The following is a 14,803-nucleotide window of genomic DNA, read 5'->3' as shown; positions in this document are numbered from 1 at the left end:
GAGGAGGAGGGAGAATGTGAAAGAAGGGAAAGGCAGAGGGCGAGCTGAGGAAGGAGACATTGATAGGCATGGCATATAGCACAGGCGACCCAAGTGCTCTGTGGAAGGCAGGGCAGAACCCGCTGAATGCTCCAACTTCAGTTCAGTGCAGGTTACTCCGGACTGTAGCAGCTCCTGCAGAGCTACTGAAATGTGCCTCCAGTGAGTTTTTATGAGACTGGTTGAACCAAAATGTCCACAGTACCATCCCCAGCTCTCACAAATCCTAAAGTCTAGACACACGGCAAAGCAGCTGCAGCTTCTGAGCTATCCCTGTATCCAGGGAGAAACCTGCAGTTGTAATAAACCCACCACAGGTGATTAAGACTTGATTATATGTTGATAAGGAATATTAATAATTCTGTGTAGCGCTCAACTGGTAGATTAAGGAATACAACTAATAAAATGAACAGAGTATCAGTCATCTTCCCCAGTTAGTACCTCATTCAAAGTGTATTTGCTGAATTCATCATTCAGTGATAGTAACTTTCTCATGGAATAGAGCAAAGAATTCACTCGATTGTCAGCTCATACAGCTTTGGATAATGCAGAAAGCTTGACACAGTTTGCGACTACTTATTCTTACGCTCAACAGAGCTATGAACCACTGAGAAAGCACTAAAGGTCACAGTTCAGTATATTAACAAGGCCACGTGGCATCTTTTTGTATCATACTGACATACAAAAACTCCTTTCCAACCACAGGTAGTTGCCATTTTCATTTAATTGATCGTGTTGTGCAAAAGGAAGGTTTTTGCTTTGAAGTAGAAATAGCGAAGTAGTTGCTTCAAATTCGCTAATCCAAGTTAGAAATCAGAAGTTTCCTGTAAGCAAAGGCATTCCTGAATACATTCTTCTGTCATTGCTTGGCTGGGTACTTACAGCTTTACCCAAATCATGTGGCAAATGGGCCCACTGAGAGTTGAAGAGGATACAATAGTCTTTTCCTTTGCTGCTCCCCTTCTCTGAAAGGACATGTACCATCCCATACTCGCAGTAGACCTGAAAAGGTAACAAAAATTTCACTACAAGAATTTTGGGTCACATGAAATAGCAGAAGTGATGGGTGTAACTTGCTGTTGACTCACCTGCTGTGCATTTTAAAGTAAAACAAAAGATTCTACAAAAGTTTCCATATCTCTGCGGGGAGTACAGTGGAATTTGTTATTATTTCCATCACACATCAAAGACTTCAGATACATTAGGCAGATCCCCTCCTACACAGCAACTGGTCAAAGAATTACATGAAACCTCATCAAATGCTACTGGATGTGTTTAAAAAAAAACAAAAACAAAACAAAACCAAATCCCCCCAACAACCCAGCTAGAATGGTGCATATATGTATATAGCCAGAGCAATATAAGGAAGCTAGACTACTGCAGAACAGGTAAGAGACCAGCAGTACTGCATCCAGCTCTGGGGTCCTCAACACAAGAAGGACACGGAGCTGCTGGAGCAATCACAAAGATGATCAGGGGGCTGGAGCCCCTCTCCAGGGGCTGCGCTGTTCAGCCTGGAGAAGAAAAGGCTCCAGGGAGACTTTATAAGCAGCTTGCCAGTACCCAAAGGGGCTTTTTACAAAGACACATAAGGATAGGAAAAGGAGGAATGGCTTGAAACTGAAAGAGGGGAGATTTAGATCAGGTATAAGGAAGAAATTATTCCCTGTGAGCGTGGCAAGGTGCCGGCACAGGGTGCCCAGAGCAGCTGTGGGTGTCCCATCTCTGGCAGGGCTCAAGGCCAGGCTGGATGGGGCTGGGAGCAGCCTGGGCTGGGGGGAGGGGTCCCTGCCCATGGCAGGGGGCTGGAACCGGATGATCTTTAAGGTCCCTTCCAACCCAAACCATTGTACGAGTCCATAATAAGAGGCCTGGCCACTGCCAACTCCTGAAAGTACCGATCAATTCCAGGTTCACATTGCTCCAAAAATCAGCCCAGCCTTGGACACTCCTGCTGTAGGTCTGTGTGCTGGTTTTGACTGGGGCAGTGTTAATTTGCTTCACCGTAGCTCGTACGGGCTATGTCTGGATTTGTGCTGCAAGCAGCACTGATGATACAGGCACGTGTTCACCATCGCTGAGTGGTGCTTACAGAGCCAAGGGCTTTGCTGCTCCCCAGCCCGCACCACCCACGAGCAGGCTGGGGGGCACAAGGAGTTGGGAGGGGACACAGCCAGGAGAGCTGACCCCAACCGACCCAAGGGATATTCCATACAGGTGATGTCATGATAGAGCTGGGGGAAAGGGGGACATTCAGAGTGACGGTGTTTTGTCTCCCCAGCTGTCACCTGCGACAGAGCCCTGCTGTCCTGGGGATGGCTGAACACCTGCCTGACTGTGGGAAGTGGTGAATGAATTCCTTGTTTTGCTTTGCATGCACACGTGGCTTTTGCTTTACTTCTTAAACTGTCTTTATCTCAATCCCTGAGTTTTCTGACTTTTACTCTTCCGATTCTCTCCCCCATCCCACCAGGGGAGGACACATGGAGTGAGCAAGCGGCTGTGCGGTGCTAAGGTGCTGGCTGGGGATAAACCACAATTGTCTGACAAGACCACACATCACCATTGGCTGTCTTCTTACATCCTAGGTAGCACACATCAGTTCACAAAACTACATACTGCACATACTTTTCACTGCTTCAGTGTCCAGCAGTCACTGCTGTCAAAACTCCAACAATATTTGCTACAAGTAGTGAAGATTATACGGCTAAGAGTTATAACTAAAGGCCTCTACTTGGTTGGGCTGGGACAGAGCTGATTTTCTTCACAGCAGCTGGGATGGTGCTGCATTTTAGATTTGTGACCAAAACAAAGCTGATAAACTGATGTTTTAGCTGTTGCTGAACGGTGTTTGCACGGTGTCAAGGTCTTCTCTCTTTCTCACTCTGTCCCCCAGGAAGAATGGGGGGTGCACAAGAGGTTGGGAGGGGACACAACCAGGCAGATGGCTAAATAAAGAGACATTCCATGCCATATAATGTCATGCTCAGCAAAGAAAAGTGAAAAGAGGGGGTTTTTTAAGGAGGTTGGACATCCTTTGCTCAGGAACTGGCTGAGCATTGGTCTACCTGCGGGAGGTGGCAAGTTACTGCATCACATGTTTTGGTTTCTTTCTTCTACTTCTCCTTTGCTTATTCAACAATTTTTATCCCAACCCACACATTTTCTGGCTTTTACTCTTCCTGACTTCTTCCCTGCCTCACTGGGGATCAGAGGGGAGGTGGGCAAGTGGCAGTGTCACACTTAGCTGCCTACCAGGGTTAACCCACAAGGTCATAGAGGCAGATGTGACAGCTTCACTCCCCTTGTTCATAGGTAAAATCCCTTAACTTGAGTAATGAATCATGAGCTTTGGCCACCTTGAACTTGACATTCAGCCTCTGGAACAGAGCTGAGTTCTGGTGGAAGGACCATCTGAACCCTACAGGCTGCAATCCTGAGCTGAAAAACTAGGAACGCTACAAAGCTGTGTGTGCACATCACGCACAGTCACACACTGGGTTTCAAATGTAACAACCTGGCCTACCGTTCTTCACTTAAAGCTCTCTTAAAACTATTACTAATTCCTCAAAGCTTCAAAAAGTACAAAAAAAGTAAATAAAAAGACTCCACACAAAGCCTGAGTCTTCACTCAATCAAGGCATGCTTGTGGTGCAAGTTTTTCCCAGTTGACACCACAGCCTGGCTCCAAGCTGGAGCTCCACCAGCTTTACTGCAGCTGCCTCCGCACTAGGAACGGCCCATGGAAGCAAAAATAATCCTAGTGGGCTTCAACATGAAAACATCACAATTCTCCTGAAGAACTCCAGGAAAGTGAAGTAAGAGAATCCAGATCCTGCAGGCATTTAGACAAAGAGAACAAGGACTGCAGAGAAAAGTAAACATAGGAACATACAGCAAATATACCAGTTTAAGGCATCTTCTCCATCGTGACACAGCACACGCAGTCTGTTTATTCAGCTTAGTGTCCACCTAACCACAAAAAGGTGCTCCTTTTAACACAAATATTTCCAGCTTCCCACCCCTTCAAAGTAATACATAGCAAACATAGTATTTTCCTTAATATTTGGGTTACATCAGACTGTATCAGCCCATTTTCCAGCAAAACTGAGAGACCTAGGGGTGTTTCACCTATAGGGTGACTGGTCACCACAAGTAGGTACTAGCAAACACTTCCTTATGACAGTTATTCACCAATCTTCTCTTCATGATGAGCCCTGTTCGTTGAAGTGTCTCCTCCCCTCCTTCCCTTCCTTGCGTTTAATAACACAACTTTGTGAGTACCAGATACATTCCTCATCTTCCACCTGAAAAGCCAGACATAAAATGCTTCGAGACCATAGCTAGAACCTGCAAAAGTAAATATTTTTGTGGAATTGATGCACTTGCCTGCTTGTACGTCAGGTTCCAGTAGGGTAGGTTTACCCAGGCAACCAGAAATCAGGAAGACAAACAAAGCAACCATGGAAATATGTGCAACTTCCCTACCACTTGTGGTGGTTTTATTTAACTTCAATTAGTGATGACTTCATTTTCAGATTAACTGAACCAAAATAACTGTAAACCCTCCCCGCCCTTGGAAGCTGTTGAGGAAACACAAAGTATATCATGAGGTGTACTGTCACTGCTCTTGCAGCCTAAGGGCTCTGATACAAATCCTTCCTCCCATTTCTAAGTAGTTAACAGGTACCCAGCATTGCTTCACTCTGACTATGAGGTCTTCTCCTTGCTGGAACAAGAAGGCATCCAGAATTTAATTCAACATCACCCAAGTCACCGTTAAATTCTACGGGATACTTCTATGCTCTTCCGAGCAGCAGCGATGGGGTTGCAGGCACCATCTCCGCTAATTATAAAAGTGTACATTTAAGAACTCTTTCTTCCATGCAAAATACCGAACGGCAGCTCCTTGGTAGCAAGCCTGCTCACGTGGATCCTGTGACCCACCTGGTCAGGCCTGAACACCACTACGTTAAAAATTTAATTTAAGATTAAGATCCAACCGTTGCACAGTTGCTGCAGAAAGCTTTAAATGCTTCAGATAAAAGAAAAACAAAAGAAATGCTCAGAAAGCAGGACAAAACTTTTGAGGGTTGTTTTTGGGTTTTTTTCTTTTCTTTTAAAATTCAATTATACAAAGAGATCAATGCTTCTTTTTGAAGGAGTGTCTTGCTGAACTTTAATTACTGCTTCAGAACCTCACAGTCCTCCTACAGAGCAACTTCCATGCTTAAGTAGCACTGTGTGGTAATAGACTATAAAAAGATAATGCTGAGAGCAAATGCAAATTATATCTGTTCTTTAGCTTCATATGAGCTATTAGATACTCCAGAAAAAATTGACCAACTATTAAGCGCAGCATTCTCAAAATACTACTTCAGCTCAGTGATTTGGGAATCTAGTGTTTTCAAGGAATAGTTACACTGTCTAGTGACGTTGTTAATGTCACTAGATTCTTATTATCATTTCTGTGTTCCAAGAGCATTTGCTTCCTATTGTAAGGGGAAGTTTCTCCATTTTATTGGCATTTTAACTGAGAACTCTCAATAATCCTTAATAGCACTTAGCACTTTGAAATTTGTTTCAAAAATAATGATATCTGAAGCAGGTACAATAACTGACCTGCCCCTCACCTTAAGCAGTCACACATTTTGTTTCTGGAGGAGCCACCGTCCCTTCATTAGTGACCCCAGGACACGGGATGGGTGGAGACCATCAGTTCACCACTACCAGCAGGTTCCAAAAAATAAAAATCCAAGCCAACAACTCTAAAAAAACCCTAAAACAAACTCCCCCACCCCCATTTAACTATCTTATCTTTTCTACCACCTCCCTTCATGTCCTACGGTCCTCTACCCCCAGACCCAACTCCTCCCTTCCTGATCTTCCTTGTCTCTTTCTCCTGTCCAGCATCCTTAATCAAAACTGAAGTCATTGAACATGTTTAATTGCACTATTGCTTACATTTAGTTTTAGCCAAGCAAATCACTTTGTGTCTACCAGAACAGGTGAAACCTTGTTCTGGAGAGAAATGCACGGTACCATCCCTAACCATTGCCGCTACTGAGTCAGACAGTTGCGTCCGACTGGGATGTCAACATCTAGTCTAACATTCATAAGCTAAAGGGACTAATTACTATATAATTACACAGTTACACTTTTAAAAAGACATCTTATGCATTTGTTTCTCCAGGTAGCAGCTGAGGTAACAGGCTAAAGATGACCAGAGGCAGCAACAAAGCTGTGTCTTAACACATTTGTTCAAAAGCCCATTAAAAGAACCCATCGTTCTCATTACTCCCTCTATTTTGAACCCTCTACACAGAGGTTACTCTGAACCCCTAGGACAGACTCAGGGTAAAAAGATGTGTTTTGGAACACTTCAAGGAATTGTCCTTTAAATAAAAACAATCTCCACCCTGCCTGGAGGATAAACGATGTCATTCCACTGCAAGAGGTCAGCCAAGCAGCAAAGAAACGTCCTCCTAAAAACATACGGGAGGTACAGACCCTTATATTTAGCTCTTTTGTATCTAACTGGTCTTTGATAGCTCATGAAGCAACTTTTTCTTTTTTTTTATAACATTCGTTATAAACGCTGTTCACACAAAGGGCTCTAAAATCTATTGCACTGTCCTGAAGCGTGCTGGGCACAGCAGGTCACACTGTTTATTTCAGTGCAGATTAAAGCCACTTGAGCAAAGTGCAAGTTTACAAGATACAGCTGTTTGTGGAGGAAGGGAGACACTATTGTGCATATGCAGTGAGGAAATAAATGTGTTTAGCAAAAAACTCCAGCTAATTGCCATGGTGGACTTTTTAATTTCAGCTACCCAGCCGTAGCACCTAAAACCCTTTCAGCAAAAGGAAGAAGTATTGAAAAATAATCCATTATCTTGAATTTTACTTTCAAGAGTGACAAGCCACAGAGATCCAAATACAGACACAGGCAGAAGACAGAACAAAGGTGTTTCCTGCTTATCGTTACAGGATCTGACTGGGCTTTAAAAAAGAAATAATCAAGTAGCTCCGTTCTGAATATTACATGTACAACTGCCTCCAAAACCTTCAGGAAGTTTTGCAGGAGCCACCTGCCTGTAACTGAACAGCTTTATGCATCTGGGAGACAATCAACCTATACAGGTAAAAGCTTTACATTTATAAGATATAAGCTACACATCTTTAAAACAAGAGAATATGTACAGGGTCTGATGCCACATTTCCATTTAAATAACCATTACTAACTAGGCAATAATCCCCAAATGGCTCACTGAAGACAGTAATACACAATTATGCTTTCTAAACAATTTAATGGATGTTCTTTAAAGAAATATTGAGTAAAAGGTTCCCAACGTGAAATGCTCAAAACATTTCAGAAGCTGTGTGTTTTTGTGTGCCAAAAGATAAGTAAAAATCAAGAATGAGAGTAATTAAAGGGAATACAACCAGGGCTAAAACCTGAAGAGGGTGCACAGAGTTTTAGAAAGCCTGTGGAGAACAGAGTCCACGGACAACGTGGATTAACAGGCATTTTTACAAAGCAGTTATCACTTAGCATCAAAGCATAGTTCTGAAATCTGTTAACAGCCACTACAAATTTCTTCTTATCCTCCCATCTAAGCATAGCCATAAGCATCAGAGTGTTTTATTTCAGTACCAAAGGGCTTTGATGCTTCCAGTTTTGTTTGTATGTCACTCGGTACCAGACAACAAAAGCAAGTTCAAAGCAGTGCAGCTGATGCACTGGGATGGCGGCAACATTGATGATGGTTCCTAGAGATCATCCCATATTCTAGATTAACCCGTGAGAAAATGTAATCTCCTGCGCAGATCCCATACAGTGTTCCTACAGCTCCCAAGGGCTCTTTTCCAAGTGTTCAGATATCAAGCCCAGCCTTTTTCAAACACTGACAGAAAAAGAGCAACCTGTCCTGACAATTAGGGGTTTTTATGATACTTGCCTCTTACAGTACATATAATTTAGAAAGCGCTACAACGAGCTTCAGTGGGAATGGGCCGCTTAGCCTCAAACAGCAGAAGCAACGTCTCCCAGTTAAGCAGGGAATTATCCATATTCTCTGTACGGACAAGAAGAGAGCATTTGTATTTAAACATCGTTACCAACCAAGCATCCCTACTCACTAACAGCGCCATGTCACAAGCCAGACCTCCCCAAACCTGGAAATCTCCTAGAATCATAGCTTTATGAAGACTGTTGCATCATTAACACAAAGTGAAGCATTTTATATAAAACTCCAAATCAAGGAATAGGTTTTCACACAACAGAAGCCTAAAGTCTGAGGGCACAGCTTAACAGGCAGCTGAGCCAATGTAACTGTCTGTGGCATTAGAATGGCAAACTTGTTCCCTCTGAACCTAATCAGACCCTTCCACAGTTTATTTAATGCATTAAGAAAGCAGAACACTCCCCAGTTTTTTTTTTTTTGTTTTGGGGTGGTTTTTTTTGGGGGGGTGTTGTTGCTGGGTTTGTTTGCTTGTTTTTGTCACGTTGGTGAATTAGCACGGCTCAGAGACGAGCACTGGGGTTTGCAGGTTCAGTGATGGAAGAAGGTGGAGAGGAGGAATTCCACTCACCCGTATTTCAAGAAACTGCAACGGGAGCAAATGAGCCAACCTAGTGGGTCATTCTTGTTTGTTCCTCCCTACCTCTGTCTTAAAACGCACTTGGATGCCTCACTTTTCCCACTTTCATTAGCTCTATCAGGTGATCTGGTCACCTGAATCTCCTTGCAGGAGGAACAAACAAGCTTTTACCCCATGTATCCCACAAGCCACACAGCAGAGCTCCTAAAAGCTGGGCTGCATTCTTTCCCGTGAACTGCACTGATCAATTTGAAGACCATCAATGGCAGACAGCAAATTTGCACACAAAGAAAACACTCCTTCAAGCAGCACTGCCCAGCAGAGAGAGTTTCATAATCACAATGCAACAATTCCACGAGACCACGAAGTTGTCAACCACCACCTTAATCCAGAACTTCAGATAGTGCTTTCAGCTCTTTGGCCCGACATCATAGGGTGCTCTGACTTTAAATACAGAAACCATCACCTCAATTCAATATTCTGCAGAAAGCCAGTATAGTGAAGACCAGGGAGATCCAACACCACTTGCTGCAGATCACGTTACTCTCTTCGTCATTAGTCAAAGGCTCAGGTATACCCACTATTGTTACAGGAAAACTGGGAGGTAGCAATGACATGAAGGAGCGGTTAGAATGAGAGGGAAGTTAAACAAAAAGCGAGGACTTGGACACCAAGCAAGATCTAAGCGCAGATTACTTGGATCTGTAAGATCACACCCCTCTTTAGGTGTCCCCAGATAAAGGCCCAGATTCAGGAGAGCCACGCTTCGCTGGCCAAGCTGTTCCTTCTCCCTGTATAAATCACAGTGTAGAAGCAAATGCGGAGACTACCTCCCCCTGCCCCAGGGGAAAAAAAAAAGAATCCTATTATCTTATCTCAACGAGGGAGACAAAGATATATTTTAAATATGCCCAACAGCACTAAGACAGGGGTACGATAATGAGTCCAGCTGGTGCTGAGCAAATGCACACCACGGCTTGTCTGACAGCTGTCAGCTTTGTCCCCCAGAACAACCCTACCCATCAGCCACTGTGTGTACCCTGCGATGTACTACCTAAAACCGTACCGACAAGTGTGAGTACAAGAGATGTAGAAGTGTCGCAAAATACAAAGTATTCAAATACATTTTAAATGAGCCAGCTTGGCTAACAGCAATGTATTAGCGGTATAGGGCGAAGTTTTTGCTGCTGCAGCAGGGCTGGTTCGGCACTGGCCAGCCTGTTCAAAGCTTGCTCAGGCTATTCCACTGCACAGCCTACATGACTTGCTTACAGCAAGGAAATGTGCTGCAATGCACGGAGCTGAAGCCAAGATCTCCAAGGATCCACCAAGGGACTACCTCACCTCCTGTCCTTCCACACCGCGATGTGCTCGCCCTTTCCAAACTGATGGATCAAACGGACTCCATGCCAGTCTTTGACCCATTCTTCTATCTGATTAATTTGTGGGGCTTGTGCTGGCACTAGCAGTCTGCTTGAAGCATTAATAGGGATGCCAAAATGCACATGGCACGTGGGGAGTAAAGAAGGGATGATGCAGGAAAAGATGATGGAGGAGAAGAAAAAAGGGATGATGCAAAAAAATCAAAAAGAAGTTAACTGGTAACCAGAGCATGCTGTAACGAATGATCACTAGCAAGGGATCGGTAAGGAGGCAGGTACAGAAGAGGGGAAACTAGACTGTCATGTTAAGATGTTGACACCAATACTCAAGAAGGCACAGCCCCTTTCAAATAACCTGACAGTTAAGAACTTTAAATAACACTTCAACATTTTTGGACACAAAAAACTTGAGCTTCAAATACAAAAGCTGCACACCAGGCAACGCAACAGCTAAAATCCCACTCGCTACTGTACCAGGATTGCATGCCGCGTTCGTCACACCCTCACAAATTCATCCCACCGCACTTATAGTGTCATAAATAACGAGAGTGCAAGACTCGGGACAAGCTACGGGGGTCAGGTTCAGCAGCAATCCCTTCTCCTCTGCTGGCTGCCTCTTCTGAGCGCCTCTGTCACTTGGCAGGGCCCCACGGCCCCCGGCCGGCCCCGCCGCCGGGACCCCAGCCCCAGCCCCCCGCCGGCCTGCACACCCGAACCGCGGCGCTGCCCGGGGGAGGCTGCCGGCCTGGCGGAGTCCCGCCGCTGGAAGCGCTGTGAGGAGCAGCTGTCCGTTAGGGCAAGAAGAAAAGAACCCGAACAGCGCGCCCCTCCCCCCCGCCTTGAGCAGACACGCCGTAAACCGCGGAGGCCGCACACCAGCGGCGGGGCGCAGCCCCCCGCACGGCCAGTGCCGTTTCCTCTCCCCCGGAGCAGCTCGGCCCTCCGCAGCCGGCGGGCAGCCCCCCCACCACACGGCGCCTACAGCTGCCACCGCTGCCGGCCGCAAAAGGCTCCGCAAACACCGTCCGAGCGAGGCCGCAGGCCCGGCCGGGGCCCCGGGACCAGCGTGGGGCCAGCGCCCAGCCCTGCCCACCACCGCTCCCCCCCACCCCGCGGGGTCCCAGGGCCGCTGCAGGCGCTCACCTGCGGCAGCAGCTGCAGCAGCAGCCAGAGGCGGAGCCGGGCCCGCCACGCCGCCATCCCGGGCCCGCCGCGCCGCCAGCCGCTTTCTTTCCAACCGGGCCGGGCCGGGCCCCTTCCGCACCGGGTAACCCAGCAACCTGACCCGGAAGTCCCGCCCCGCGCCCGGAACCGCTCCTGGGCCGCGCCGAGGTGTGACGTCACTTCCTGCAGCGGAGAATGAAATGGCGAGCGGCGGCGGAGGTGGCGGCGGCGCCGGCAAGATGGCGGTGAGGGGCCCGCTGTGGCCCGCTGTGGCCCGCTGTGGCCCGCTGTGGCCCGCTGTGGCCCGCTGTGGCCCGCTGTGGCCCGCTGTGGCCCGCTGTGGCCCGCTGTGGCCCGCTGTGGCCCGCTGTGGCCCGCTGTGGCCCGCTGTGGCCCGCTGTGGCCCGCTGTGGCCCGCTGTGGCCCGCTGTGGCCCGCTGTGGCCCGCTGTGGCCCGCTGTGGCCCGCTGTGGCCCGCTGTGGCCCGCTGTGGCCCGCTGTGGCCCGCTGTGGCCCGCTGTGGCCCGCTGTGGCCCGCTGTGGCCCGCTGTGGCCCGCTGTGGCCCGCTGTGGCCCGCTGTGGCCCGCTGTGGCCCGCTGTGGCCCGCTGTGGCCCGCTGTGGCCCGCTGTGTTTAATTCAGGTTGTCTTTGCTCCTCTCCTTTAGGACAAGGAGAAGAAGAAGAAGGAGAGCATTCTAGACCTTTCCAAGTACATCGACAAGACCATCCGGGTGAAGTTCCAGGGTGGGAGAGAAGGTGAGGCAGTGGCTGTGGTTGGGGGCTCTCTCCCAGGAGGGTCCAGGAGTACCGGCTGCTTTTGTTTGTTGTAACCCTGTGTGCAGCACCTTGTCTTTAACATTGTTGTTAATCCCCTGGCTGCAATTTTATCTCTATTCCATCCATGTGCCTTTCTTTTATTGTCTTTTGTTATCTTCAACTGTCTGGTTCACTTTGGGTTTTTTCACATGTCAAGGGCGCTTTTAAAGAAGCAAAGAAACGTCTGTGGGTGTCTGAATTAATACATTCGTTAACCTCCTTATCTGGAGTCCATAAACTGTTTTAATCTATTTCACTGTGTGTTTTTATTGTTTGTGGGGCTCTTAGATCGCCGCTCCTGCCTCGCTGTGCCTGCAGCCGTCCCTCGGTGCAGCTGGCGGTGCCGCCTGCAGACATGCTGACAGCAGGCCGCACGGGAGGTGCGTGGCAGGAGCTTTTTTAAAATCTCATTGTAAATCTCTTCTAAAACTCCATTGGGACCCCGTGCCTATGAGCCTTTGGAAGTTGCTTTGACTCCGAACTGATAAATGTGGGGTTGGTTTTGAGATGGGGTTTTTTTTGACAGTTTTGGGGCAGTTGACAATTCTGTTGAATCTGTCAATTTAAATTTTCTTCTCAAAAACTTTTGAGTTTCTTTACGATCCTCATATGACACTGGGAATTGTAAGAGTCTTTTTGATTTGGGCTGTTAGCAGTGATGGTAATGCTGGTAATCAACAAGTGTATTTCAAACTGGGATGTCATTCTGTGTAGTCCTGTGTTTTAGTTAGCGACCAGCCTTGGGGAATCATGTTCTCTTCTAGGACAAAGTGCTTGTGTGTCTGCAGTGCGTGTCTATCTAGGCAGTGCTTATGCTGATTTGTTATGCTGAAGTATTCTTAAAATGCCCCTGAAATTGGTTAAGAACAAAACTGTTAGTGTCTTGGAGAGTATTTTGAAAAATTGGTTGAAAAACCTGTAAGCGGTAGCTGGCACAACACAAACCAGCTTCTCGTGCATTTGCACTTTTATAAAGCGGGCGCTGTGTAATACCTTTGGTCTCGTTTGCTTGATAGCCTTGCTTGAGGGAGGGGACAGAGCTGGAGAACTTAACGTGTCCTTCATGCAGTGTTGTGTTGCTGTATACTTGGGTTTGGTTTTCTCTCATCATTGTTTCATGTCTGGTCTTCAATAGCAAGCGGCGTCTTGAAAGGATTTGACCCTCTTCTGAACCTCGTGCTTGATGGTACCATTGAATACATGAGAGGTAAGCATATGCTGTCTGTGTAAAGGTTCCATTCCCCCCCAATAACTTTCTTAACAGAAATCTTGCAGCTCTGTGGGTGAATGAACAGCAGCTTCTGGTTGACCTTGTCTGAACTGAGACATGTTTATGATAACTAAGTTGTAAAGGGATAAGATAACAGAAGCTAGATTAAGCAAGTTCCCTGTGGTAGAATGTTCTTGATAGTCCTGGTTTGAGCTCTTCTAACTTATTTGCTGCTCTTGTTCTCTAAAGCTTGAATAAAGTAGTGTGTGTCTCTTCAGATAATGCAATTGACTTTACCTCTTGGTACTTGTAGTATCTTACTCTCTTAAACTCTACTGTAACTGCCGTCTTTGCGTTTCTGTGGAACTAAAGCCTTCTGTAGCTGCTTAGAGCTAGAAGAGCTGTAGGGTTTTCTCTTATTTCTGTTTCCCATCCAAGGATTAAGACTTCCATTTCCCTTTCTGCTCAGACAAAAACCTACGATGTGATAGCACAGTGGTTTTGAAGAGTACTCTCTTGCCTGCTTAAGGAAGCGCCTGAAGCTTTAATTCTGCTCTTAAAGGGAGTTTTTAAAGTAGTGCATTTTTATCAAATAAATTAGAATTTCAGGGAGGTTGGAACTGGCTGTTGCCACGTTGTATTTGTCCCCATCCACAGCCTTGTTTAGCTTGGTCTTGGAATGGACCAGTGCATTCTGTACTTGGCACGTTCTGAAGTCTGGGTCTTTTTCTGATTTGCATTGATCCCAAAATATTTGTCTGTAATGGCATTTGAAATGGGATTTTTTTAATCGCTTGTATGTGTGCTTTTGGTTAGGTGAATGAAAGCCTTTGAATTCTTTAAAAAGGTGTATGTTGTGCTTTGCATAAAAAGCGAAGCTCTTTCTTGCCTACTGTGCCATGTGCTGCTTTGAAAATTAGTAAATTGGTAATGCCCTGAAGACATCGGGTATTACTGCTGCATCACTCTTATAGTCCATGTGTTCAATAAAACAATGCAGAGATGCCCGGAAAAAAATCCGTATGTCTGTGCCTTTTGAAGTTGGTGGAATTTGGTTTCTTTTCCATATGTTGCCATTGTAACCGTGGGTCTCTGCTTTTCAGATCCAGATGATCAATACAAATTAACAGAAGACACACGTCAGCTGGGACTTGTGGTCTGCAGAGGGACTTCTGTGGTTCTTATTTGTCCTCAGGATGGAATGGAAGCTATTCCAAACCCTTTCATTCAACAGCAAGACGGCTAGTGCTTTCTCTGGATTGCCGCTGAAGACTTCAAGGGTGCAGATCACATTGGAGAAAACTGCCAGTGTATGAGAAGCTTCCTGGTTTGGGGGAGGAGTTTGAATGTGTATTTGTTAGTGTGAAAGAACGGTCAACTTTTATTTTTGTGGCTTTCCATAAATCATGTGAGGATGGGGTGTGGTGTGTAGGAAGTTCTGATATTTCCCCACCCCCTCCAAATAAATGTGTAACTGCATTGCATAGAGCTGACAGGAGAGAAGATACTGTCATAGAATTGTCTGAGACACTGTTCATTTTGTGAGTTTTGAAACAACCACATAAAATTAGTAAAGAATGCCCTGAA

At 46.3% G+C, this 14,803-nt stretch overlaps 2 protein-coding genes across 3 annotated transcripts in view; one reads left to right on the top strand and one right to left on the bottom strand.

The window, feature by feature from the left end:
• Nucleotides 1–11,317, bottom strand: part of SPPL2B (signal peptide peptidase like 2B) — a 26,865-nt gene extending 15,548 nt beyond the window's left edge. For both annotated transcript variants that reach the window (XM_055710219.1, XM_055710220.1), the window contains exons 1-2: nucleotides 11,169–11,317; nucleotides 922–1,041 (exon numbers count right to left, since the gene is read on the bottom strand). In XM_055710219.1, coding sequence (XP_055566194.1) covers nucleotides 922–1,041; nucleotides 11,169–11,225 — 177 coding nt within the window. In that variant the 5' untranslated portion in view covers nucleotides 11,226–11,317. The remainder of the gene's footprint in view (nucleotides 1–921; nucleotides 1,042–11,168) is intronic.
• Nucleotides 11,282–14,803, top strand: LSM7 (LSM7 homolog, U6 small nuclear RNA and mRNA degradation associated). The gene is made up of 4 exons (XM_055710224.1): nucleotides 11,282–11,434; nucleotides 11,856–11,946; nucleotides 13,142–13,213; nucleotides 14,320–14,803. Exons 1-4 carry the CDS (start codon nucleotides 11,390–11,392, stop codon nucleotides 14,460–14,462), a joined length of 351 nt encoding a protein of 116 aa, XP_055566199.1. The 5' UTR covers nucleotides 11,282–11,389; the 3' UTR covers nucleotides 14,463–14,803.

The sequence above is a fragment of the Falco cherrug genome, chromosome 4 (assembly GCF_023634085.1).
Source record: "Falco cherrug isolate bFalChe1 chromosome 4, bFalChe1.pri, whole genome shotgun sequence".
NCBI classification, from domain to species: Eukaryota; Metazoa; Chordata; class Aves; order Falconiformes; family Falconidae; genus Falco; species Falco cherrug.
The sequence above is the reverse complement of the archived record's forward strand: the minus strand, read 5'-3'. Positions and strand labels throughout refer to the sequence as shown.

Coding starts and splice junctions, on each gene's coding strand:
- LSM7 (XM_055710224.1), top strand. CDS start 11,390: ATGGCGAGCGGCGGCGGAGGTGGCGGCGGCGCCGGCAAGATGGCG. Junction 11,435..11,855: donor GCGGCGCCGGCAAGATGGCG/GTGAGGGGCCCG, acceptor CCTCTCCTTTAG/GACAAGGAGAAGAAGAAGAA. Junction 11,947..13,141: donor GTTCCAGGGTGGGAGAGAAG/GTGAGGCAGTGG, acceptor GGTCTTCAATAG/CAAGCGGCGTCTTGAAAGGA.